General features: G+C 43.1%; 1 protein-coding gene across 3 annotated transcripts in view; it reads right to left on the bottom strand.

Moving 5' to 3' along the window:
* Positions 1 to 27,379, bottom strand: part of st3gal2 (ST3 beta-galactoside alpha-2,3-sialyltransferase 2) — a 229,283-nt gene that overhangs the window by 65,523 nt on the left and 136,381 nt on the right. For all 3 annotated transcript variants that reach the window (XM_052028584.1, XM_052028585.1, XM_052028587.1), the window contains one exon: positions 9,514 to 10,820. In XM_052028584.1, the coding sequence (XP_051884544.1) occupies positions 9,514 to 9,852 (339 nt within the window). In that variant the 5' untranslated portion in view covers positions 9,853 to 10,820. The remainder of the gene's footprint in view (positions 1 to 9,513; positions 10,821 to 27,379) is intronic.

The raw sequence follows: 27,379 nt of genomic DNA, 5'->3' as shown, positions 1-27,379 counted from the left end.
AAAATCTCAAGTTTCGTCTACCAATCCTTTCTCTATAACCTCACAAATTTTCTCCACCGTGTATTTATCTGATTCCATCTTGAAGGCCACAATGGACCTCTCTCCACATCTGCAGGTAGTGCATTCCAGATTCCAACCATACAAGGTGTAAACAGGTTTTCCTCACATCATTCTTAATTCTCCCTCCCTTTGTTTCATACCTTTGACATCCAGTCCTTGATGCCTCCACCAAAGTAACATTCTTCCACTATCCACTCTGTTCAGATGCCTCAGCATTTTCTATACTTCTGTCGAATGTTCCTTCAACCTTCTTTTTCCAAGAGAAACAATCCCAGCCTCTCTAATCTATCCTTGTAACTGTAGTCCTTCATCTCAGGAACTATAAATCTCTTATGCGCCCTTTCTATTGCCTTCGTTCCTATAACATGGTAATTTGAACTGAATACAACACTCCAGTTCAGTCCAGACGAGTGATTCAGCATGACTTCCATGCCTTGACTGATAAAGCCCAGAACTGTATATGTCTTATTAACTGCTTTTTCAATCTTCTGCAGCAACACACATGAAATGCTGGAGGAACTCAGCAGGTCAGGCAGCATCTATGGAGGGAAATGAACAGTCAACGTTTCGGGCCAAGACCCTTCATCAGGACTGGACTGCCACATTCAATGATCTGTGCACCCATGCCCCTTCGCTCCTGCACCCTTTTTAGAACAGTATCCTTTATTCTGTGTTGCCTCTGCTCATGTTTCATACCAAAATACATCCCCTTACACTCCTCCACACTGAGCTTCAGTCTATTCCACTGGCCTGGCACAATCCATCACTGCCCCCTTTGTAGTTCAGAGTTCTGCTACACTCTGTCTACTGCTCTTTTCTTCCAGTTATTCAGCAATTTTCTCGCTACTGTTAAAAACTGTGTTATTATGTGGCCTTCAATTTTGATAACAATTCCATTACATGGCACCTTATGAAAAATGTTTTGGAAGCCTATATATTCGACATCAACTGCACCTCCAAAAGTGCGCGGAATGGGCTGCCGGCAATGGTGGTGGAGGTGGATATGGTAGGGTCTTTTAAGGGACTTTTGGATAGGTATATGGAGCTGAGAAAAATAGAGGGCTATGGGTAAGCCTAGTAATATCTAAGGTAGGGACATGTTCGGCACAGCTTTGTGGGCCGAAGTGCCTGAATTGTGCTGTAGGTTTTCTAGGTTCTATATCCCTTATCGACCCTCTCTGTCACAGGAAACAAAAATTCTGGGAGAATTCAGTCAGTCATGCAGCATCTGTGGAAAGAGAAACTAGTTAATGTTAATACTGGGGGAATCTGAGTGAAGAGGTGTCAGTTTTCAAAGCAGAGCTGAAGGGGGGAGTGAGGTGTAAGACAAAAGGTATTAGGGCAATTGGTTGAGACAGATCAGGTGATAAGGAAAGATCAAGTGGTCAGGTGTCCACTGCTCCCCCAGTTCTGAGGAAGAGCTCCTGACTTGAAATGTTAAATAGATTTTCTTTCCACAGTTGCTGCTTGACTGGCTGAGTTCTTCCACCATTTCAGTTTTTGTTTCAGATGCTTCCTCTGCCCCCCTTTCTGCATTTTGCAAGGGCCACTCACTCTGTGACTCCTGGGTCCACTCTTCTATCCCTACTTGCCACTTCCCATCCCATGGCACCTTCCCACGCAACCAGGGTCCCATACAATCACACCAGACAGAGCAATGATTAACTTGCACTTCCTCCACACTAGTGCACTATATTCGGTGTTCACAATATGGCCTCTCCTACAGGAGAAACCAAACGCAGATTGGGTGATCACTTTGCAGAGAACCTGCACTCAGTCCACGGGGGTGACCCTGAGCTTCTTGTTGCATGGCTCTTTAATTCTCAATCCTACTCCTATTCTAATCCAACTGTCTGCGGCCTCTTCCACTGCCATAGCGAGGCTCAAGGTAAACTAGAACAACATCTTACCTTCTGCCTATAGTCTGTGCAGCCTTCTGGAATGAATACTGAATTTTCCAACTTCAGGTACACTGCACATTGTTTCCCATTCTCGTGCTTATGTCCCATCCTCACCCAGTTTCTTTAAAAAGCCTTATCCACAGTCAATACCGATGCACCTTATCATCTGATCTGTTTTAACCAGTCTCACTCTTCCCCTCAGCTGTGCTTTGAAGACTGAAACCACTTCTCTCTTCCCCCAGTTCTGAGGAAGGGTCCCTGGCCCAGAATGTTGACTGGTTTCTCTTTCCACAGATGCTGCCCGACTGAGTTCTTCCTGCATTTCTGTTCTTGTTTCAGATTCCAGCATCTGCAGTCTGATTTGTTTTCCAACTTTCTCTGTTATTTCCAAACCATAAAACTTTCAAATCCCTCCTTGTTCTCATCCCGCTGCAAGACCTACAAAGCTTTTGAGGTCTGAGTTCCTCCAAATCTAGCATCTTGTGTGCTCCCTACCATTGGTGGCCTTGCTTTCAGCTGTCCAGGTCAGAACCTCTGGAATTCCATCCCCAAATCTCAGTGACTCCCTATTCATTCGTTCTGATTTCTTCTACTTAGATAGTTGTGAATCTTTGGGATTTAGCCCCTCCATATCTCTTTCTCCATTCAGTGACTGGCCTCTGACTTAATTCAACATTTATCAATATTCCCAATTAAATTTGGCTATCAAAATTCAATCTTGATTTAAAATTAATAATTGTCATAGCATCAGTTGTAGAACTGTTTTTTTTAGAAATGTTTCCTAATTTTACTCTTGAATAGCCTAGCCCAATCATGTCTCCAAACACTATTAACCAAAACCATGAGAAATAGTTAACCTTCATTTACCCTACCAGTTCCCACTATAAATAACATCCTGGCTTCCAAAAAATACACTCTAGTTCTGTAATCTGTCATGATGGTTTAAGATTTTAAATTTAGATATCAGCTGGTAAATCTACACCTCAATCCTTCAAGCCAATTCATCCTTCACTAGGCATGGTATTTGAAACAGCTCACTGTACTCCAGATGTGGTCTAACATCATTCAATTTATACCTTATACTTTGTGGCATTTGGGCAATGAATGCTCCTTTGAGCCACACACTCTACCAACCCATCTGCACTAACGTTTATTTCAGATTCCCCATTTCTTTGTCCTTGGTTTACTCACTTTGCAACCTTTTGTTTTCCCTCTGAATGACCTGACCATTTCTGACCACCAGCCTACTCCTTCATCTGTTGCAGAATTTTTATTAATAGTAACCACCCTCCACCCCCCCAACCCACCAACTTGCATTTAATGTCTGGAAATTCACTTCCTCCCCAATATCCTTTCAAGCAACTTGAGATGTCCTTTACCCTGGCACCGAGTAGGCATTGTACCATACAGAGCCCACAATTCTGCTTCCTAGGGGTACTTTGTGTCTCATTAATTGTGGCATTATACTCACCACCTCCTCCCCCTTTGGGACAACTTCTGGTTCAATGTGCTTTGAACAGTATTTTTACTGACCTGACAATCTGTCTCTTTAGCCTCACAGGTAGGAAGTAAACAGTGCTGCCTGAATACATCAAATTCTTATTCTCCAGCTCCTTATTCTGTCTCCAGCAGTTACTCGAAACGCTGCAACCCCCCAGAAGATGTGATTAAGTTCTGGAGCAAATTACCGAGATACTCTTACCCATCCCTTATGTGTAAACAAGGGCTTGCACTTGCTCTCAATAATAACTCCGACCTACCAAGATTAGAGAAGGAGACGTAAACTGCAGATATGTTTGCTTGAGACAGCCTCGGTCTGTCCTATTCCTGTATTTTGCAGTTCTCACACAAACCTGTTCTGCCAGAATTTAATCTGAAATATGTGTCATATTTTTGTATCTGTAACAGAAGCTTTCATTCTTTACAATAAGCATATTTGTTTGTACTGTACAAAAAGAATAGAGAAAAATGTACTTTGAGATGCACATTTGCATGAACCACTATATTACAGAGGCAAGTGGAATCACCCATTGCCCCCTGCACCATCTTCCTCTCTGACTAATTCCCACTGTATTTCTGTTGAATATAACCTTGTGAGATAACCCAGTGCAGCAACAGAAACAGCAGTCTTGAAATTCCAGTGCATCCTAAAGGCTACAGAAGATGGGCACTGTAATGGCCATTATTGACTGTTTCATGATGGGGCTTCACCGTAAACTTCAGCTGCATGTGAAGGGCTGGGGAGTGCCCATAGATGAATGGTCCTGGGACAACATGGTTCAAGTTCCCTCACAACCCTCTCAAAGGAGCATTGTTCGAGGAACCATAGTGACATGGTGTCATGATAACAAACTTTTCCTCAGTGTTATCAAAAAAGAAGAGCTGGTCATTGACTTCAGGAAGGGGGGCGGCACACATACACCTGTCTACATCAATGGTGCTGAGGTCAAGAAGGTTGAGAGCTTCAAGTTCCTGGGAGTGACCAATAGCCTGTCCTGGTTCAACCACGTAGACGTCACGGCCAAGAAAGCTCACCAGCGCCTCTACTTCCTCACCAACTTTTATCAATGCACCGTAGAAAGCATCCTATCTAGATGCATCACGGCTTGGTACGGCAACTGCTCTGCCCGGGACCGCAAGAAACTGCAGAGGGTCGTGGACACAGCTCAGCTCAGCACATCACATCACAGAAACCAGCCTCCCCTGCATGGACTCTGCCTATACGTCTTGCTGCCTCGGTAAAGCAGCCAACATAATCAAAGACCCCACCCACCTGGGACATTCTCTCTTCTCCCCTCTCCCATCAGGCAGAAGACACAGAAGCCTGAAAGCATGTACCACCAGGCTCAAGGACAGCTTCTATTGTGTTGTTATAAGACTATTCCATTGTTCCCTAGTATAAGATGGACTCTTGACCTCACAATGTACCTCGTTATGACCTTGCACCTTATCGTCTACCTGCAATGCACTTCCTCTGTAGCTGTGACACTTTACTCGACATTCTGTATTGTTTTATCTTGTACTATCTCAATGCATTGTGTAATGAATTGATCTGTATGAACGGTACGCAAGACAAGTTTTTCACCGTACCTCGGAACAAGTGACAATAATAAACCAATTCCAATTCCAATCATGCAACTCCGTGCGCCCCTGATGTGGATTTCAGGGGGTTTACGCTTGCAAGTACCTGGTCAAACTTCCAGAGTGATGAAAGTGACCTGGACATAGTTGTTGCCTCATTTCACACTTGGGAGGGAGAAGATTGATTTTCAATTGGATAAGCGGAACAAAAATTTCTAGGCAACCCAAATTGCAAGAATGCCTCAGCTCCCTAATTACTCCCTACTGAGATAAACAACTACAGCTGATTAACTATGAGCTGTCATTAATGAGCAGAATGAGTCCATTGTATTAACTGTTGTCAAATTTGAAGCTCTTTTAACAGCTGTTGAAGTACTGTTAAATCTTAAAGTACTATATTTCAGTTTGAGATCTATTTCCAAGTAGTTATCAGCAAATTCCCACTCTGCCCAAATTTTCAGTTCATAATCTTATTGAATGAGACAGAAGGTTCCATAGTCCCCATGGTCTCCTCCCACTCCTGTTTGTTATATCATTAGGTTGGGCTCAGAGTAAAACTTTCGATTGACAACACTCTCCTAGGACATTTTGCTACATACAAAACGCTCCTCTGGGTAATCTTTTGCACAATTCCGCCCCCTCATTAAAAACATAGTCTGAAACTTCATGGTGGTTCTGCTGGTATTCTGCCCAAAGTAATTCCGGCACAATTCAGCTAAAAAGGAGACTGAGTAATGTTACGTCTCTGGGAGTTTCTTAAACTGGCTTATAAAAGGTAGAACTTTTTACACAGATGATGAGCTGGGATTCCCTGGGAGTGTCCACTGGTAATTCACAGTATGATCCTAGCTTTCCCTATACAGCAGACATCGGGAGTGATGTGATGTGTAGAATAATCAGGCAGTGTAGCAGTCAGTGCTGCTGCCTCACAGCTCCAGCGAACCTGACCTCCAGTGCTGTCTGTGTGGAGTTTGCACATTCTCCCTGTGACCACATGGTTTTCTGCCGGGTACCCTAGATTTCTCACATGTGCCAAAGGTGTGCTGGTAGTTTACCCCTAAATTATCCTTAGTGTAGATAACTGGCAAGTGAATCAAAAAGGGGAGTGGATGGGCATATGTGAGAGAGAATAAGTTGTGGAGCTCCAGGGAAATGAGGGGGGATGGTGCTGATGGGACTGCTCTGCTGGGAGCTAGCACGAACCTGATGGGTTAAATGGCATCCTTCTGGGTCGTAATAAGCAAAATATAGTATGTAATTTCCTCCAGCAGAATTTACGAGGGTTAGGTTGAAGTAGTCTGCTTTTTAAGAATTAAAAAGATTCTAAGGGATCCAATCCTGAGAAATGCTGTTGGATGTGCCTTGTGATTATAGAGTTAAGCTGAGCTAGTCTGCTTTCTTAGGTGGAATCGATGGCTCTTTCTGAGGAACTAAGGGAGTTCTCCTTCAACCAATACCAAGATCATCCGGCCGGTTATATCATCGTTGTTGTTTTGGTAGCTTGCCATGCACAAGCTGGCTGCAGTATTTCTTATATTACAGTACTGACTGCACTTCAAATGCACTTCATTGGCTGTAGAGTACCGATTACCTCAAGGTATCCTCAAATCATAGCAGGTGTTACCCATAAGCAATTAATTTATTATCCTTCTTTCACAACATATAGCTACAGGCAATTAATCACTCCTCTAAATATGAATTGGCCTCTGGGCTCCCTAAGTAATACTTACTTATTGTAACAGAAAAGGAGGCTATTCAGCCCATTGGATCCTTACGAACTCCCAAGGGAGAAATCCCATTAGTTCTGTTTCTCCTTTCCTTATTTCCATGTATCTCTGCAATTTTCTCTTTCCCACATGCCTATCGACTTCCCTTTGATTCTTTTGATACTTATCTATGCTAAGGGGCAATTTACAGTTGCCAGTTAATCTTTGATATTCAGGAGGAAACTGGAGCATCTGACAGTCAGGGGGAGAACATGCAAACTCCACACAGACAGCAGGTGGTCAGGATCAAACCTGGGTCCTTGCAGCCGTGAAGTAGCAGCCCTAACTGCTGCACCACCATGCCACCTCAAAACTGCATCTTTCCCGAAAGATGACCAAAACTGGACACAGTTCTCCAGACATGGTCTCAGCTATTCTTAAGTTATATTTGAATGCTGAAACTACAGTTTTTGCACATTGTATACTAAGACCGAACTGCTTTGTTAACACACCTCATTATAATGTGCTGTGTGCATTTTCTCTTGTATTTAATTTTAAGAGTTTAACATCAGATGTGCTGAATTCTGCATCTATGTTAAGGCCTCCTTTAATTATTGTCACTATCATTGCCAATGGTAATCAATTTGGATCTTGGAAAATAATTTAAAATCATTTATCTCCAGCCAAATTATGAGGAGACAGAAACCCTTGTCCCTGGCTCACATCACAATCCTGTTCCCAGCCGCCAACTCCATCCCATTCTTGGGCAATTGTCTGAAACTGCTCCAAAATGTTCATAATCTCAGTGTTTTAAATCACTGTGGAACAAGATTTGGACCCCATTTCCATGCCATCTCTAAGACCATTTATTTCCATCGGATGGTAGGTTAATTGGCTATTGTAATTTAGCCCCAGTTGGTAGGTAATAGAACCAGGATGGAATTGAAGGGCATGTGAGTGAGTGTAGGCTGCAGATAAATAAGAGGGGCAATGGGATCATTCTGAGAGCTGGCATAGACATGATGGGCTGAATGGCCTACTTCTACATCATAAGGAAACATAATATGTGAATTTTAGAAGACACACTTATGTCAACAGCCATATTCAACTGTGTAATGTGTGAACACTGACAGTGGGTGCTGATGCAAATGTTTAATTTATGGGAAATCATGACTACATCTCATATTCCACATCCCACAGCATACAATAAAGACTCCACTCACAAGGCAAGGAGCTGAATTTCTGAGCCTAAATTGCTCTGCACCAATGCCTTGTATAAGTTCTCTTGTATCATACTGTGCCATTTATAACTAAACCTTGAAGCTGATTGGTGTCTATGCTAGGGTCAAGGAGCACCAGCACAAAGAAAGCAAAGGAGTTACCTCTAGTGTTCTAATAATGGATAGATTAAGTGAGTGGGCAAGAAATTTACAGACGGAGTATAATGTGGGAAAATGTGAGGTTATCCATGCTGGAAGAACATAAAACATCGATCACAGAACAGTGCAGCACAGGAACAGATCTTCCAGCCTACGACATTGTGCCAAACTAAATAAACTAGTAATTGAATGAAAAACACTATGATGCTGGAGTGGAGGAACTCAGCAGCATCTTGCTCGTTGCTCAAGGCATTGAGGGATATTGAACTAATGCAATCAACTGGGATTAGTATAGATAGTATAGCTATTAGTATAGATAGATAGATGGTCGGCATAGACGTGTTGGGTTGAAGGGCCTGCTTCTATGCTGTACAACTCCATGACTTTAAAAAGCAAGTTAGGTGTGCTAAACCTTTATTAATCACTGGTTAGGCTTTAGTTTGGGCACTACATTTGGCTTGGAACAACTTTTGAGGAGATTCATTAGGGATCAATGCCTTTAGTTATTTGGAGATCTGAAGAAGTTGATATATGTTATCCTTGAAGTAGTTCAAAATTATGAAGGGTTTGATTGAGTAAAAAAGGAGAAACTGTCTTTAACAGCAAGAGATTTGGTAACGGGAGGACTTAGATTGAAGATAAACAACAAAAGAACAAAATGGTGGATGAATAGTCTTTGATACATTGAGCTGTTATGATTTGGAATGTACTGCTTGAAAGGGCAGTTGAAGCTGATAAATAGAAACTTTCCACTTTGAAATGAATATACACATGAAAAGGAAGAACCTGTGATGCTATTGGAATGAAAGCTGGCACAGGGTGAATGACCTCCTTCTCTGTTACAGATTCTTTGATTCTATTTAGCATGTTTGGATGTAGAATAAACCTCAGAAGAGCAACCTCAACTGCACTTTTTCTATAGCTGGTAACTTTCTAGTCTCTCTCTCTTCACCACCTCCTTCCCCTCCACCCCCCCCCCCCCACACTCCTGAGTTTACCAATTTTATTAATTAGCATATTTCAGCAGAGATGGCAATGCAGGTCCATAATTAGTTTCAGTGTTGGCAGGAGAGAAAGAGATGGGGATAGGGTTTGAGGAGGGAATGTTGGGAGGGCTGGTAAAATCAATAACGTTGTGGCTCCTGTTTGGTATGTAAGTGACCTTTAGATTATAAAGTGGATGTCAGGTAAGAACAGAATCATTGTTGCTTAAGATTAATGTATTAAAGTATCTTCCAAAACTAATTGCCTGGGCTCACACAAGAACAATGCCATTTGGATGAAGTTGTGGAATGGGACCAGCATCCACAGAGGAGTCAATGGCTTCAGAAAAAATGCAAAATACATTCATTTTCAGATCAATTTTCTCAGTTTGAGTATACTTACCACCCACCAGTTGTACACATTGGGCTCCAGAATCATATTAGCTTTTGTCCAAAGCGGCAGAATGTCCTGATCAAACTTCTCATCGAACCACTGTGACACACCAGGATCACCCACACAACGATTACAAGCACATGTTCTCTGGCCCGCAAGGTCCTTAGTTAACTTCTGAATACCCAAGTAGCTAGGTACTAGCTTGACCCGGGGAACATCCTCCATAGATTGGCTCTCTAGGTAGGCCACGTTTGTCACACCCGTCAGTGTGTAAGTGAAAAACACTGACGTCAGAAAGACAATGAGCAGTCCAAGGAAAAGGATGCATACGCGAAGTGAGCACTTCATTGTTGCCCTTGATTGTGGCCTCTTATAGTGACGAGAAGTCCTCTCTGCTGTTAAGTAACTTCAGCAAGCAGAGCAAATGTCAAAAGAGGAGGAGTTCCAAAACCCAATTACACTTTCTGTACCTGTCTAATTCATTGCAGCTTTGTGGTTTTAATTGGTGACTATTAGACAAGACTTCAGCAGTTCCATTAAACAGAAGCATGTAGGAGTTAAAGATCCCAACTGAGACCAGTTGCTGGATAGCAATTTCTTTTTTAGCCAGACATTCAACTTCCTCTTTTACTTTTCTCTTTCCCCTTTGTAAATGTGGCTGAAGGTTCTGCTAAATCTCCTTTTGGCTCAGATCTTGTGACAATTAAAAAACGCTATCATTCTTTGGAATATGCCGAATGGAATTAATCTCTTCATGCCAGCGAACAGCCCACTCATTAGCTTCTTGAGCCTCTGAGAAATGCAGTAAGCAGTTTGATTTCTGTGGGATAGGATTTTGGATTAATTCATTGAACTGGCTGTTTGATTTATTATTATCTTAAGACGGTGAGGCACAATCCAGATCCTCTCAAAAGTCTCTCTTTTCCTTAACTGGAGGCCAGTTCGAAGCTTCAGAAATTTCATAGCATGCTTTGCGTGTGCCTTCTGCTCTTGAGAGGTATGTCTGTGAGAGAGCTGTTGCCAAGGTGACAATTGATATGTACACAAAAAAAAGGTAATCAAAGCTTGCAGATGAGAGCAATGTCTCTTCGTACTGCCTCACAAGTCCTCTGTATGTTCATTGCTGCCATTCAGATTCCTTAATCCACTATTGGGTGAAAGATCACATTAGTGCTGAACCACAATTTTTCCCTTCCATGAACAGCAGAACTAATTAGATGGGTGTGCTCTGCTTTCCAAAGCCATCCCAGGTTTCCTTCCGAATTCTGCTGTTGACCCGTTACTCAGGACTTTCTCAGGCAGGCAATTGACAGACACTGGAACAAAAGCAGAAAAATACGAGTTCAGTTAACATAGTATGTAAGTAAGACAAAATTGCCCAGCTCTTTTCAAAGTTCTAAACCGGGAGAGAAACAAACTTATACATAGTACAAGCACTATAGTATATAAATGGTATTTAAGCAATATCACACAGCACCATTCTCTCCCTCTCTGAGGTCATTGTGACCAAAATAATATTTGCCTTCAATTATCCCTCCTCCTCTAACATATAAGTATCAGGAGTCTTATAGTAAAATAGCCAATGGCTGGCACAAGAACTATTCATCTGTGGAAGGCATGAGTGGAAAATTCAAACCTGGCCTCAGCTGGTAACTTCCAGCAGATAGCAGTCAGGGGTGATTCATGACTGGCCTTCCAGCTCTCTCTAACCCAGTGCTGAAACCAACAAGTACGATGTCTGAAACCAGCTCTCAGCAATGACAAGGAATTGAAACTAGGATGTTCTGGACTGCACAGCTCAGTGAAGAACCAAAATCTTGCATTAACGTTCTATGCCTAGCCATCCCCTATCAAGATCGTAGCATACTTGGGCACATTGGCAAGTCAGAGAGTCATACAGCATGGAAACAGGCCTTGCAGCCCAATAGATCAATGCCAACCAAGATGCCCATCCAAGTTAGTCCCATTTGCCAATGTATGGCCCTCATCCTTCTAAATCTTTCTTCAGATCAGAATCAGGTTTATTATCACTGTCTTACATGACATGAAATTTGTTGTTTTGTGGCAGCAGTACAGTGCAAAAACATAAAAAAAGCTATAAATTACAATAAATAGTGCAGAACAAAAGCAACAATGAGGTAGTGTTCATGGGTTTACTGACTGTTCAGAAATCTGATGGCGGAGGGGAAGAAGTTGTTCCTGAATTGTTGAGTGTGGGTCTTCAGGCTCCTGTACCTCCTCCCCGATGGTGGTAACGAGAAGAGGGCATGTCCTGGATGGTGTGGATCCTTAATGATGGATGCCGCCTTCTTGAGGCACTGCCTCTTGAAGATGTCCTCGACAGTGGGGAGGGTTGTGCCCATGATGGGGCTGGCTGAGTCTACAACCCTCTGCAGCCTCTTGTGATCCTGTGCATTGGAGCCTCCGTACCAGGCTATGATGCCCAGGAACTTAACGCTGCTCACCCTTTCCACTGCTGACCCCTCAATGAGGACTGGTGCGTGTTCTCCTGACTTCCCCTTCCTGAAGTCCACAATCAATTCCTTGGTCTTACTAATATTGAGTGCAAGGTTGTTGTTGTTGCGACACCACTCAACCAGCTGATCTATCTCACTCCTGTACGCCTCCTCATTGCCATCTGAGATTTTACCATGGACCTCTCCAACTGCCTCTTAAAAGTTGTTATTGCACCTGCCTCAACCACTTCCTCTGGCAGCTCATTCCATATACCCACCACCCTCTGTGTAAAAAAGAAAAACTTCTCAGGTTCCAATTAAATCTTTCTCCTTTCATCTTAAACCTATGCCCTCTAGTTCTTGATTCCCCAACCCTGGGAAAAAGGCCGAGTGCCTTCACCCTTCTATGCCCCTCATGATTTTATACACCTCTCTAAGATCACCTCTCAGTCTCCTACGCTCCATGATAAAAGTCCTAGCCTGTCCAATCTCTTCCTATAACTCAGTCCCTTAAGTCCTGGCAACGTCCTTGTAAACCTTCTCTGCACTCTTTCCAGTTTAATAAAATCTTTCCCATAGCAGAATAACCAAAATTGAACACAATACTCAAAGTGTAGCCCCACCAGCATCTTGTAAAACTTCTTTACTCAATGCACTGACTGATGAAGGCCAGCTTGCCAAAAGCCTTCTTCACCACCCTGTCTGCCTGTGATTCCACTTTCAGGGAACCATGTACTTGAACTCCAAGGTCCCTCTGTTCTACAACACAAAATGAATGAGTAGCAGAGTAATAGACTCACTCTCAGTGCAGAGTGATGTTAAGCAAGGCTGCACCATGTTTCCTGCTGGAATAGACCTTAATCTACAGGACTGATTGGTTCAACCCATGTCACCTCCACTATGGAACCAAGGACCCTCCAACCTCAGTCATCATGCTGAGGAATGCAGACAGTGTTTGCATACACACAGTTTTGTAGGCTGAGCTCCAAGTCAGTGTTGACTCATTGACTGAGGTACAAGATAAGATATCTTTATTAGTCACATGTACATCGAAACACACAGTGAAATGCATCTTTTGCATAGAGTGTTCTGGGGGCAGCCCACAAGTGTCGCCACGCTTCCGGCACCAACATAGCATGCCCACAACCTCCTAACCCGTACGTCTTTGGAGTGTGGGGGGGAAACCAGAACACCTGGAGGAAACCCTACTAGAGAATGGGCCTGCACCTAACATTTGCAACACAACGGTCCAACATGCCCCTGTTGAGAAACACCACTTCCCACCCCCAGTAAGACTCTAGAAAACATGAATGATTTGTCATATCCTGAAATCTACCTCTTAGTGAAGACAGATATTGATGATGAAATCCACCTCTGGCCCATTGAGGGTTTGAAGATTCAAACCTGATATGAAGCTCATGGTTTATGGGGCAGCAGAGACCTTGGACTTCTGCATGTTTCTGACACCATCAGCAGGCATCTTAAAGTATTGGAGAGGTACCACCAATGTTGTCTCTGTAAAAGCCTCAAGCTCCAAAGATAAGTGAGTCAATGGTGGAGTCCCTTTCCCAGTCCAACGCCCCCAAAACTGAGGTTTTCATTATACTCAATCGACACTATTGAGCAGGCCACATTGTTTGCTTGCCCAACACCGCACTCCCAAAACAGACACTCTACTCCAAGCTCTGTTGTGATGAGATCACCAGGTGGATAAACAAAAAGAGTTAATATGTTCAAAGCATTCTTGACAAAGTATAACATCCTCACTGATTCATGGGAATTAATGCGTCTTGACCATTTAAAATGGAGAAGGAGCATCCTGAACGGCATTGAGATTCTTGAGGCTCTTTGTTGGAAGTGCAGTGTAAATGGTGGAAGATGCCCATCAGCTCTCAAGCACCTCCTGCTCCACCTGTGGGAGAGTCTCCACAGGACTGGAGGGGAAGCAAACCTTTCTCAACCTCAAGGGACTGCTTCAAAAGAATATTAGAATACACAAAGGACATTATTGTACATTCTTCCTCATTGCAATTGATTAGTCTATCACATGGTCTGGTTTGCATGGCCTTCACAGGGAAAAAAAATCTTAAAATTGAACATATTAGCAAGCTATTAGCCTCAGTGAGTGCTGTTGGTGGGAAGGAGAGTTTGGAGTCGAGGGCGGGGAGTCTCGGTCAGTGGGGGTGGGGGGGAACAGGGAGCGGAGGGGCTGAACGCCTGGGTAAGGGGCAGTGGGGCAGGACGAGCGGAGCGAAGTGCCCGGCAAGTTCCCAGGAGGAAGGGACGAGGGTTTCGGGGGGGTGGTGAAGACAGGGAGGAGTTGTGAGAGGAAGAGGAGGCGGTGGCGACTTTGCTTTTCCGGAAATTGCTGAGGTTTTGGGTTGAAGGAGCCGTTTCCATGAAGTGAGGTTCTTTTGAAGATCTACAGTCTCCAGTTACTTTTGCCATACTAATATTTCCAAAATTAAAGATGTACCTTTTTCTTAGTCGAAGTTTTAACTTTATGATGGAAGTTTAAACATCAATGGGCATACACCTTTTTTGGAAGGAGCTTTGTTTCTGTTCAATTATAATTTTTCAAGGAGGCCTCTATTTAAGTGAAAAAAAAGGTGGGCCGAAGGGTCTGTTTTATGCTGTATGGTTCTACTGGGGCTGTATGTGTGGATTCAACATCACCGATAGAAGGAAGTAAACAACTAATTAGTCCCAGTCATTGTGGATCCTTGATGCAATGACTGACAGAAAACAATGCATGCATCAGTGTTGCATGCATCAACTTGGTATCAAGGATTGAAATACTGAAGCACTGTCTCAGCTGTACTACTATGGCACAGAGTTGAACATGACTCCATTCTTACTTCAGCACAGTTCAGCGAGGTTTACTGATTGGATGCAGAGCACTGTCCACGCTTCTTTTAAATAAGGCTGCAGGGACCAATAGTGGTGTCCCAGTTGCAATCAATGTTTGGAATCTACAGCAACACACACAAAATACTGGAGGAACTCAGCAGGTCAGGCAGCATCCATGGAAGAAATAAACAGTCAACGTTTCAGGTCGAGAACCTTCATCAGGACTGGAATCTATAACATGAATTATCTATATATCACAATATTCTGCCAGCAATATACTACCCACAGAACCAACTGAGGGAAGGGTATTTTACACAGCAAAAGGGCTTTGACAGGATGGAGTTTGTTAAATGTGTCTAAGAAAGTTTCCTTAATCAATATGTAGATGGCTCTACTAGAGAAAGTACAACACTGGACCTTCTCTTAGGGAACGAGGTAGGGCAAGTGACTGAAATGTCAGTTGGAGAGCACTTTGGGTCCAGTATCCATAATTCTATTAGTTTTAAAACAGTTATGAAGAAAGATAGGATGGGTCTACAGGTTAGATCCTAAACTGGGGCAGGGCCAATTTTGGAGCCATTTTAGGTGGGATCTTGTAGAGGTCGATTGGGTGAGACTGTTTGCTGGTAAAGGGATGAGTGGCAAATGGGAGGCTTTTAAAAGTGTGATATCAAGAGTGTGGGGTAGCATGACTGGGTGAAGGGCAAGGGTGGCAAGTTTAGGTAACCTTGGCTGATAGATATTGAGCCTCTGATCAGGAAAAAGGAGACATACATTGGGTGTAGGCAATTGGGAATAAGCGAATCTCAGTGAAGATAACAAATGAGGAGTACACTTAAGAGGGAAATCAGGAGGGCAAAAGAAGGGTATGAGGTGCATCTGGCAGGCAGGCTTAAGGAAAATCTCAAGAGATTCTTTCGGTATATTAAGAGTAAAAGGGTGGCTTGGGAGAGAATAGGCCCCCTGAAAGATCAGCACGGCCGTCTGTGTATGGAGCCGCAGGAAATGGGTGAGATTTTAAATGAATATTTTTCATTAGTTTCTGCTGTGGAGAAAACGATGGATGCGATAGAAATGAGGGAAATGAGTGATGATGTCTTGGACAGCATACGAATTACCAGGAAGGAAGTATTAGTGGCCTTAAAGTGCGTTAAGGTGGATAACTCCCCAGGGCCTGACTGAGTGCATCCTTGGACCTTATGGGAAGCTAGGGAAGAAATAGCAGAGGCCCTTGCAGACATATTTGCTTCATCTTTAGCCACAGGTGAAGTTCTGGAAGACTGGAGGTGGCTAATGTTGTACCGTTAATTTAAGAAGGGCAGCAAAGACATGCTAGGGAACTACAGCCAGTGAGTTTGACATCAGTGGTAGGTAAGTTATTGGAGGGGATTCTGAGAGACAGGATAGAACCATAGAACAATACGGCACAATACAGGCCCTTCGGCCCACCATGTTGTGCCGCCTTTCAGACCACACCTAAGACTATCTAACCCCTTCCTCCCACATATCCCTCTAACTTAAATTCCTCCATATGCTTATCTAACAATCTCTTGAACTTGTCCAATGTATCAGCCTCCACACCACCCTAGGCAGCACATTCCATGCACCAACCACTCTCTGGGTGAAAAACCTCCCTCTGACATCTCCGTTGAACTTCCCACCCAATACCTTAAAGCCATGTCCTCTTGTTTTGAGCATTGGCGCCCTGGGAAAGAGGCGCTGGCTGTCCCCTCTATCTATTCCTCTCAATATCTTGTATACCTCTATCATGTCTCCCCTCATCCTCCTTCTCGCCAATGAGAACAGCCCTAGCTCCTTTAGTCTCTCCTCATAATCCATACTCTCTAATCCAGGCAGCATCCTGGTAAATCTCCTCTGCACCCTTTCCAACACCTCCACATCCTTCCTATAATGAGGTGACCAGAACTGGACACAGTACTCTAAGTGTGGCCTAACCAGAGTTTTGTAAAGCTGCATCATCACTTCGCGGCTCTTAAACTTGATCCCCCGACTTATGAAAGCTAACATCCCATAAGCTTTCTTAACTATCCTATCCACCTGCGAGGCAACTTTCAGTGATCTGTGGATATGAACCCCCAGATCCCTCTGCTCCTCTACACTGCCCAGAATCCTGCCATTTACCTTGTACTCCGCCTTGGAGTTTGTCCTTCCAAAGTGTACCACCTCACACTTCTCTGGATTGAACTCCATCTGCCACTTCTCAGCCCAGCTCTGCATCCTATCAATATCCCTTTGCAAGCTTCTACAGCCCTCCACGCTATCCACAACACCACCGATCTTGGTGTCGTCTGCAAACTTGCTAACCCAGCCTTCCACCCGCTCATCTAAGTCGTTAATAAATATCACAAAAAGTAGAGGTCCTCGAACCAATCCCTGCGGGACACCACTAGTCACAGCCCTCCAATCCGAATGCACTCCCTCCACCACAACCCTCTGCTTTCTACAGGCAAGCCAATTTTGAATCCACGTGGCCAAGCTTCCCCAGATCCCTTGGCCTCTGACCTTCTGAAGAAGCCTACCATGCGGAACCTTGTCAAACATTTGGAAAGGCAAGGTCTAATTAGGGATAGTCAGCATGGCTTTGTGTGTGGGAAATTGTGTCTGACAAATCTCTTAGAGTTTTTCAAAGAGGTAACCAAGGGGGTAGATGAGGGTAGGGCAGTGGACATTTTCTATATGAACTTTAGCAAAGCCTTTGATAAGGTCCCGCACGTCAGATTGCATGAGATCCAGGGAGAAAATAGCTAATTTGTTTCATAATCGGTTCGATGGTAGGAAGAAGAGAGTGATGGTCAAAGGTTGCTTCTCAGACTGGAGGCCTGTGACTAGTGGTGTGCCACAGGGGTCAGTGATGGAATCTTTGTTCATTATTTATATAAACAATTTGGATGTGAATGTACAAGCCATGGTTAGTAAGTTTGAGGATGACACTAAAATAGGTGGTACCGCAGACAGTGAAGAGGTTATCAAAAACTACAGGGGGATCTTGATCAGCTAGGCCGAAGATTGGCAAATGGCTTTCAATTCGGATAAGTGCGAAATGTTGCATTTTGGGAAGTCAAACCAGGGTAGGAATTATACAGTGAATGGTCGGGCCCTGGAGTGTTGTGGAACAGAGGGACCTAGGAGTACAAGCACATAGTTCGCTGAAAGCAGTGTCACAGGTAGACAGGGTGGTGCAGAAGGTGCTTAGCACACTGGCCTTCATTAGTCACGGCATTGAGTGTAGTAGTTGGGATGTTATGTACAAGATGTTAGTGAGCCTGCACTTAGTTTTAGTCACCCAGATGTAGGAACGACACCACTGAACAAGAAAAATTGCAGAGATATACGAGGATTCTGCCAGGACTCGAGGGCCTGTCACAGGGAGAGGTTGCACAGGCCAGGACTTTATTCCTTGGAACGTAGGAGGTTGAGGGGTGACCTTAGAGGTGTATAAAATAATGAGGGGTATAGATAGGGTGAACGCACACAGTCTTTTTCCCAGAGTGGGGGAACTAAAAACTAGAGGGAATAAGTTTGTTAGACGTGAAAGATTTAAAAGGGGCTTGAGGGGCAACTTCGTGTAAATGGAATGAGCTGCCAGGAGAAGTGGTTGAGGCAAGTACAATAATAACATTTAAAAGACATTTGGATAAGTACAGGCATAGGAGGGATTTAGAGGGATATGGGCCAAATGCAGGCAAATGGGACTAGATTGGTGGGTACCACAGTCAGCACCATAGTGGGCATGGACAAGTAGGGCTGAAGGGGTTTCCACGCTGTATTACTCTATATGACTCTAAAAACTACTCCTTTTCCTTGAATTAGGACTTGTGCTGAGCAGCAGGAAAAATTGTCCTGGTGATTAGCTTTAGCTTGTTTGGCTGGCCATACTGACAGTTATGTGTGTTGAGTCCTTGGAGCAGCATAATACATCGTTACTTAAAATAATCTAAATCTTGGTGGTGCTGATAGTGGCAGGATGACTGCTTCTTAGGAGCCTTATGTCTGACAGAATAATTACCTTTTCTTCCAATCACTTCAATTACAGACAGTATAAAGATGGAGTGCACATTTCCATAAAGGTAATTTATTATAAAGAGTTCTTGAATTCATTATTAAGAGGCAACCGTCAACAAGCACAGACATGCCTGCAATATGAACACTCGCCCAGATATACTTGGATTTCCATAGCAACTGTCTTTGATTTCTAGCACTCAATTAATTAAAAGTATAATGGAACAGAAAATTTGTTTCAGGTGGACATGATTAAGGCACAAAATGTAATTGGGTAGCATTTACAGAATCGATTTATAAAATTCACCCATTCCAGACTCTCAGCATTCCACAAAATTACAAGAAATGAAGTCAGGAGCTGAAATTCATGTTGTCAAGAATAAGGTTGAATTAGTTATTCAAATGTCCAAAGTAGATTGAGGAGATTTGGAGGTGCTGTTAAAAGAATGGCCATGTGGTTCTATGAAGTGAGACACTTAAGGAAGTCCATAATAGGGGAGGTTCATTCCAGTCACTCAGCTGGAAAGAAGAGGTTATTTTTGCAGTCTCCTGACGTGGATGAAAATAAATGGAAGCACTGCCTCCAGCATTTTAATCTGCTGTGGCACTCCCATTCAGAGTCCTGAGCACAAAAATCTGCTCTGAAGTGAAGGAATGCTACACACTGGGAAATGTTTTGGATGAGAAATCAGAAGACTCCATCTGTTCTCTCAGGGTGATGCATGAAGAAGAGAGACTATTTGGTCATTATCCCATCAGAGATTTATGTGAAAAAAATTAGCTGCTGTTTTTCCTGCATTATAACTGAGGCACTCTAGGATTCCTGAAAGGGATGTAAAAGGTCCCATAGAAATACACATAATTTTGTTTTGCCTTTGTAAAATCTCTGATACACATTTAGATAGTCCTTTACCAAGTATCCAAAGGCAGCACCATCCACATAAGTTATTCTTTGCCAGCATGGCATCTGTGTTATTCTTACAGAACCTCTAATGACATGTAGCCTCACCACTTGAACTGCATAATGACCTTCACAACTCCATAACGGAAGCTGCTTTAATCAAGTTGACATATCTGCCACTTTCCAAGATTACACTTTCAAGATGTTTCAGTAGTCCTATGTTCCTTCTTTATTATAATTCTCAATGTCTCTCTGTCATTCCTAGAAATCTGGTTTTATCCACATTGACCTCAGTTACTAATCCACTGCTTCATGTAGGGGCTACCCACCAACAGCTGTTGTTCACACCTGGGTATTTGCCATTAAAGCTGCAGATGTGACAGTTTTCCCTGACCGACTTCCAATACTTACTCCTGCTCCTGCCCAATTAGGGGAGTCTTTTATTACTGCTCCTACATACCTGTTGACCAGGGCAGGTAAGAAGTTGCATCCTCGTCACTCTTCCTTCTGGCTCCACCTCCATCTGATGCATGACCACTTACAGATTGGCATTAAAAAATCTTTGTGAGGCGTTCGCCCAAAGTAAACAAATATTCTGTGGTAGTTCTGTCAATCTGGTTTTATTCTATTGTAGAAATTTCCACAATTTACAAAATACTGAGGTATACTTAGAAGAGCATCTTAAAGGGAATCTGAGAGCATACAGTGTCAGCAGCTGAAGGATGGCCCCCAAAAGTGAAACAACTAAAACTAGGGATACTTGAATAGTCAGCATTAGAGTGGCTCCGAAGAATACCCCAATCAGCTGACCAGCCACATTATGCAGGACTGATTGGTATAATATCATAGCATCTAGCATGTACCCAAATCACTCTCTTTTGTGTGCTGTGTTAATTAATCTCAGATGGTGTAATGATAGACCTTTAATTGGCCAGAGGTCCTAGACACTTAAAGGAAAAAGCAATTAGGCACATCTGCCAGTCCTTACCAGTATCAAATGATTCTGTTGTGAAGATAGGAACAGGATAAGGCCAGGCTATGATACTTTCCACAGTTAAATGACCTACATTCACAGGCTTGGCTGTTACATGATGAACAGATGTGGCGCAGCAGAGCTGGCAACTTGTGAATTCATCTTACAGGTAGAATGAGGATCTTCAGGAGACCAGCAGGGAACATTGAATAGAAGGAAGATGAAACAGAAAAGAACAGACATACAAATTTCTCAAAATTTTCCTCATGTAATAGACTGATTGCCTTCAATTAGGCTCAGAATGAATAAGGGTAAACTCCACATTCAGAGTTAGACTATAGGGACACAATCTTACACCACTATCCGCAGAACCAGATGATTTAACACTTCATAGAAAATCTCCCCAAACTCTAGAAAGAATGGCAGTTTCACTTAGTTCGTATGGACACTGATTCCCAGCGCTTCTCCATGGATTGTCACCTTGTCGTGGTGGAGAAGCTTGTGTGGTCCTGAGATCCCGAGAGCAATGCCGTCTGGAGCTATGCTCCTGGTAGGGTCACCCATGGCGGTAAGGTCGATGGTGAAGTCCCTGACAAAGAACAATCCAACCAAGACCTCAATGGTGGAACAGGCGGACGAAGTTACTTGAACTCAACGCCTGTGAAGGCAGATGAAGGCTGCAACAAATCCATCAGCTCCAATCGTCGTGGTTTCCATGCCATTGGAATCAGTTGGTTGATTTGTGAAGTATCGTGTGCTTTTTGCAGTGCAACATCAAGTACACGTTAAACAAATACACGCACAGGCGTCTTCGCTCTGTACGGAACATAAGACCATCATTCTCGATCTCGAGGGACAGCCATGACGACGATTCTCAGCAGAGGTGATCTCACTAAAGATGTACATGGCCAGTCAAGCCTTTATTAATAGGATTTATGCATCCTTCCATGAGTAACCTGGATTAGTTCCACATGCAATTAATAGCACTGCCGTGCCTGGTGCACTGCAGAGGTTTTCATTTCCACCATGCAATTCCTATTCTTTGAAATTTTAAATTATAATCTCACTGTCAATTGCATGCCTAGTTTTTGTATTATTTGCAAATTTCTCTGTCATGGCCCCTTTCTTTATGCTTAAATCATTGATGTTTATTTTCAAAAAATATCATGGGACTGAGGACTGAGTACTCAGTCCTGTGGAACCCTGCTGGGAACAGTCTCCCATTATAAAATACCTGTCAAACATTATCCTTTGTTTCCTGCCACAGCTAGATGTAGGTCCAAATTGCCCACTCCCTGGTATCCCACGGGATTTTACTTTTTTGATCAGCCTGACATCTTTAGCAGTGTTTATCTCATCCAATATTTCACACTTGTTTGTCTTAACTACATCATCAGCGCCCCTCATTTGATCCAAAATATTCAATAAAAACCCTACTCACATCCTCTGCTGCTACTTACTAACTACCTTTTTGATCTCTAATGGGCCGTACTCTTTCCACAGTAAGCTTCTTGCTCCTGCAGTACTTCTAAAACAAGTTAGGATTTTTATATTACTGGCCAATATTTTTTATAATCTCTCTCTGCTTTATTAATTTCTCCTTAGATTTCACTTCTATGCCTCCTGTAATCTTCCAGGCTTTCTGTGGTATTAAGCTCCTGGTATCTGAGATAAGCTTCCCTGTTTTTTGCCTTATCCTACCTTCTTGATGTCCAGGGGGCTCTAAATTTGGCAGGGCCATCTTTTTTCTTTGTGGGAACATGCTTATCCTGAACACCTTGAAATTCCTTTAAATGTCTCCCATTGCTCCGAGATTGTGTTAACTTCAAGTAGCTGTTTCACGTACACTTTTGCTAAATCACTTCTTAGTCGAGTAAAATTGGCCGTACCCCAATTTAGAACTTTGTCCTTTTCCATAGCTATGCTAAATTTAACTGAATTATGATCATTACCACAAAAATACTCACCCATTGATACTCCTTCACCTACGCAGCTTCAGTTCCCAAAACTAAATTCAGGATTGCACTCCTTCTTGTTGCGCATACTATATACAGGCCAAAATGTCTTCCTGAATGGAATTTAGGAATTCTGTGTCCTCTGTACCTGTTACACTGATCTCAATTAACATTAGGCTAACTGAAATTCATCACTATTGCTACCCTTGTACTTTTGCACTTTTACCCTGCTTACAAATTTGCTCTTCCATCTCCCTTGGACTATTTGAAGGTCTACAGCACACTCTCAAGAGTATGGTGGTCCATTTTATTTTCTTTAGACCACCACATTGAGCCTTATATGATGACCTATCTCACATATCATTCCTTATCTCAGCTGTGGTTGCTTCTTCCACCAGTTGTGCCCCTTTTCCTCTTTATAGTCACCTCGATCTCGTCTGAACACCCATAACTAAGACCATTAATTCACCAGTCCTGTCCCTGTACTTGACATTTCATAGCATTGGTCTATTTGTGACTTCAATTCATCTGCCTCATTCATAACACCCAGTGCATCTAGATATATACCATCAAGCAGAGCCAGACTCCTTTTCTGTTCATCTATTTTCTAACTTTTGTTTCTACTGAAGTGTTCTCCAGTGAGAACAGGCTGGGGCTTGAATTTTTTCATGTAATCAGACTATTCATTAGTCCAAGACCTGTATGGATGAAAATAGTGAGGAATGTATTTGCCTTTTTCTCATAATTTGCCACTAACCATTATTCAAAACATACTAATAAGAATCAAAACCTTTTGAACCCTCAAATGCCAACCTACACCTTATGACTGTTAGCATTTTATTGCTCTTCAGTTTTTCTCAACTGTGAAGGTTTAATTGGAATAAATTAATGTTACAAGTTACTTTAGGATCAAGAGGACATTTGCAGTATCCACTTCAGGTCAATTTTCCCTCATTGCCACATATTAATTACGATAAAACTCCACTAATACAACACACATGGGACTTTGATGGCGCCAGACTAGCAGATTTTCCAATTAACATACATTATCCTACATGTTACAATGCAGGATAAATTTTCATCCAGCAAACCTGGTAAATTTAAAGGCAGCAAAAGATAAACTGCTAGAAGAACTCAGTGGGTCAAGCAGCATCTGTGGACGCAAAAGGATGGTCGATGTTTCTGGTTGCGACCTTGCATCAGTGCCGATGCAGAATCTTTTGCTCTAGATTCCAGAATCTGCAGTCTCATGTCCCCAAGTTTAAAGGTAGCACAGGACACAAGGCCTTGGTAAGTTTCAAGGGTGGACAGGGAAATCAGCCAACAGAACCAGGTGAGTGGCAGGGAAATCAGCCAACAGAACTAGGTGAGTGGCAGGGAAATCAGCCAACAGAACCGGGTGAGTGGACAGGGAACACGGCCGACAGAAGCGGGTGAGTGGACAGGGAACGTGGCCTACATCACCTGGTAAGCCAGTTGCCAAACCTTCATGACTTCCAGATAGTTGGATAGCCGATTGTCAGAATTTGACTGTATAATATTACAGAGGGGCAGAAAGAATCATAGGCTGTTTATTTGCAGACTTTTTTTACAAGCAGGAAGGTTTCCACTCCCTCAACATGCACAGCATTGTGGATCATAAGAAGGATTTCCTCATGGTGAATGCTATGACTCCTGAGGGAGCCTGTGTTACTGGGACACATTCAGCACTGCTTGAAAAGATGTATGCTGGTGAGAAACACTTTCCTCAACCTCTCTAGCTCCTCACACCAGGGTGCTCTCCAAACACAGCAGCTGTGCCCAGATATGAGTGAGATGCAAGCACTAGTATAGTCATGGAAAACGTCACTGGTCTCCACAAGATGAGATCTAATTTCCCATATCAGTTCGGGAGTGCCCCGCAGTACACACCAAGCAGACGCAGAGTTGTGTGTTGCACGTTGCATAATTTAGCAAACCACAGGCATCAGCTGGTGCCAGAGGAAGAGCAGCAATGATACCTGGAGGCTGAGGTCCATGAGGTGACTCTGAAGTGCAGCAGAAGGAAGGCATCAGCTGCCAGGGGCTGAAAGTGCTCGACATCCAAACACTCATCTCCTGGCACAGCACTGGCATGCAGTTCATATGAGATTTCCTCCTTAATTAGAGAGATGATTTTCAAAAGAAGCCGGCAAATAAAATTCCCCTTTGCAAACCAAGTGATCATCTTCATACTACAATCCTTGCTGACACAGTACACCAATAATCAACTAGAAGAGCACAGATGATGCATTAATTCCCTTTACATCCTGCTGTGAAGGTCCACCTGATCTGAATATAACATGAACCACTGAATCCATGCTCTAATTACTTTAATGACTTGCACGAACATGTATATATGTCCTGATATTCAAGAACCTTGTTCAAGGAACTCAGACATCAGTATGAATTATATTTTCTGCGAGGATTCCACTCTGATGGAGAAAACAGCAATACTCTATTGTTTGAGGATTTTCACTCCTGGGGGAGACAACTGTAACCTTCTTCTGCCAAGTTCTCACAGTAGGCCCAGTAGGTCTCCAGTCTGCATCCCCCACTTCCCCCATCCCCTCTTCCCTCCAATGCACAGGACTTTCTTCTTGGCATGCATGAAGTTAACTAGAACTTGCATATTGCTTTGACTGTGGGATCTATCTCCTTTTCCCTAAACCTCTGTCTCCTCCAAAATGCATATTGCTTCTGTGTGGATGCCATGGGGAGAGTGCCTTGAAGGACATCTTAAAGGCCTTTTAGTGCCCTTGTCTGAATGATGCACAGCAAGGCATCAGCAGATGTGTGAAATTGGATGAGGTGCCATAGGGAATTGCATAGGTCTTTTTCTGGTTATTAACCATCCTTATGCTTTTTCAAACTGGATTTTAGCCAACTGCACAAATTCTTGTAGGACATCTGGTTAAACACACCTGTGCCAAAAATGGGAGCAGTCCTAATTCCACACAACAATGTCCCTGAGACCATTCCAGCATTTCTTTAACCAGCTCTGTCTCCTAATCCCAGCAGCTAAATAATCAACAACTGAAGAATTAGCCATGGTGCAACAAATGATCATTATCTGAAACATTATTTGTGCATTTGTTCTGAATATTGCATTTATAAACAATTTCTAATATTGTTCATAGGGGTGGTTTTGGGGAATGGGTGTAACAGCTGTCAATAGTACAGTGTTTGTATGACACATGTATAAAAGTTTAGTTTTAATCCACAGATTTGGGGGGGGGGGGGGGAGGGAAGGAATTGCTGATTGCTGAAATTTAGATCCACCTAGAGGGGTCACCTGGACATGTTTTATTTAGCACTCATGTACTGAGGAGGCCCCCAGTTCAAGCCCCAAAATAATTAATAAATATTTAACACAAGTACTCAAAGTAAGATCCCATGTCACAATCATATTTCTCAACAACTGCACCACCACTAGCATGGACTCTCCACCATTCAATCAAGCACTGGAATTCAAAGAAACACATGAGTACAACCTCATGTCATAGGTTCATCTCACTGTTCTTCAACCACATGAGGCATCACAAAATATTTACTCATAATCATCATTCTTTCCTCGCAGTATGACAGAGCACATAACAGACTTGCTGGAGGGTCATTGACCTGAAATGCTAACTTTGTCTTTCTTTCCCAGATGCTGTTTTCAGGCATTCTACATTTATATAGCACACTAAAGATGTCCACAGTGAAGGGAACTATGGTACACTAGCCTAGCCTCTAAAGAACGTTGGTGCCTCAGGGCAATGAAAAAGTCTTCACGAGGGATGGCTATCAGTAATCAAGAGGTGTGTGGCAACAGGTATTGCATGAAACATAGTCGCTAGAGGTGCATGGTCACTCCAGCTTTCAAAGCCATTCCTGAACTCTAATCTCCTGAAGCTATGCTCTTTCACAAGCTGAACCGCAAGCCTTCCAGATGTATCTTTTCAGATAGTTCCACACTGCACTGAAATGATCAGGAAGCAATGAAAGAACCAGTCCACTGAAGGGAGATCGGGGAAGGAGGAACTGTATTAACTTCTGCCACTGTCGGGGCACCTTGGAGGCTAGGATAAACTAGGTATCGATGAGGCATTAGCGGGCAGCATCAGTGGATGATATGTTTGATGAAATATGCATGGTCTTCCTGCAGGTCAATGGCCCACTGAATAGACCCTCTGAAAAATTATGGAACAGAAGTCTATTGGCCTCTCGGCAAACCGCAGCATTCCAAAGAATTCCCCTGTCATTCCACCTCTGCACTTCCACTTCTCTGCCAGCCAAACAGTCCTGACTGCTCAAAATTGTGCTGAGATGGTGCAGTGTGAGGCGAGATTACAGCCCTGGAAGGCACTGTAGGAAAACATTTAAACTACCTTCTTCAGCACCTCAGCGACCATCTACCTGGCCTGTTGCTACCATTTTAGATGCATTTCGTAAAACCTCCAGAACAAACAAGGCCTTTTATAGCAAGGTTGGTAAAACTAATGATTTAGCCCCCATAACCTTCTGGAATAGAAAATTGGTGTTGCAATGTTTTCATCGTGTAGGTAGTGGCGCAATTGGTGGTATTTTTATTTGTTCTTCAAGTGAGTGCAATCAGAAGATTAAGTGCAGATGGTCAACCTTAATGGACCTACAATCCCTGGAAAGCAGACTTCCAACCACATGAAACATAGCCACACATAAACTGCATGTTGAGCAA

The sequence above is a fragment of the Pristis pectinata genome, chromosome 13, assembly GCF_009764475.1.
Source record: "Pristis pectinata isolate sPriPec2 chromosome 13, sPriPec2.1.pri, whole genome shotgun sequence".
NCBI lineage: Eukaryota > Metazoa > Chordata > Chondrichthyes > Rhinopristiformes > Pristidae > Pristis > Pristis pectinata.
Note: the sequence above shows the minus strand (reverse complement) of the source record. Positions and strands in the feature narration are given on the sequence as shown.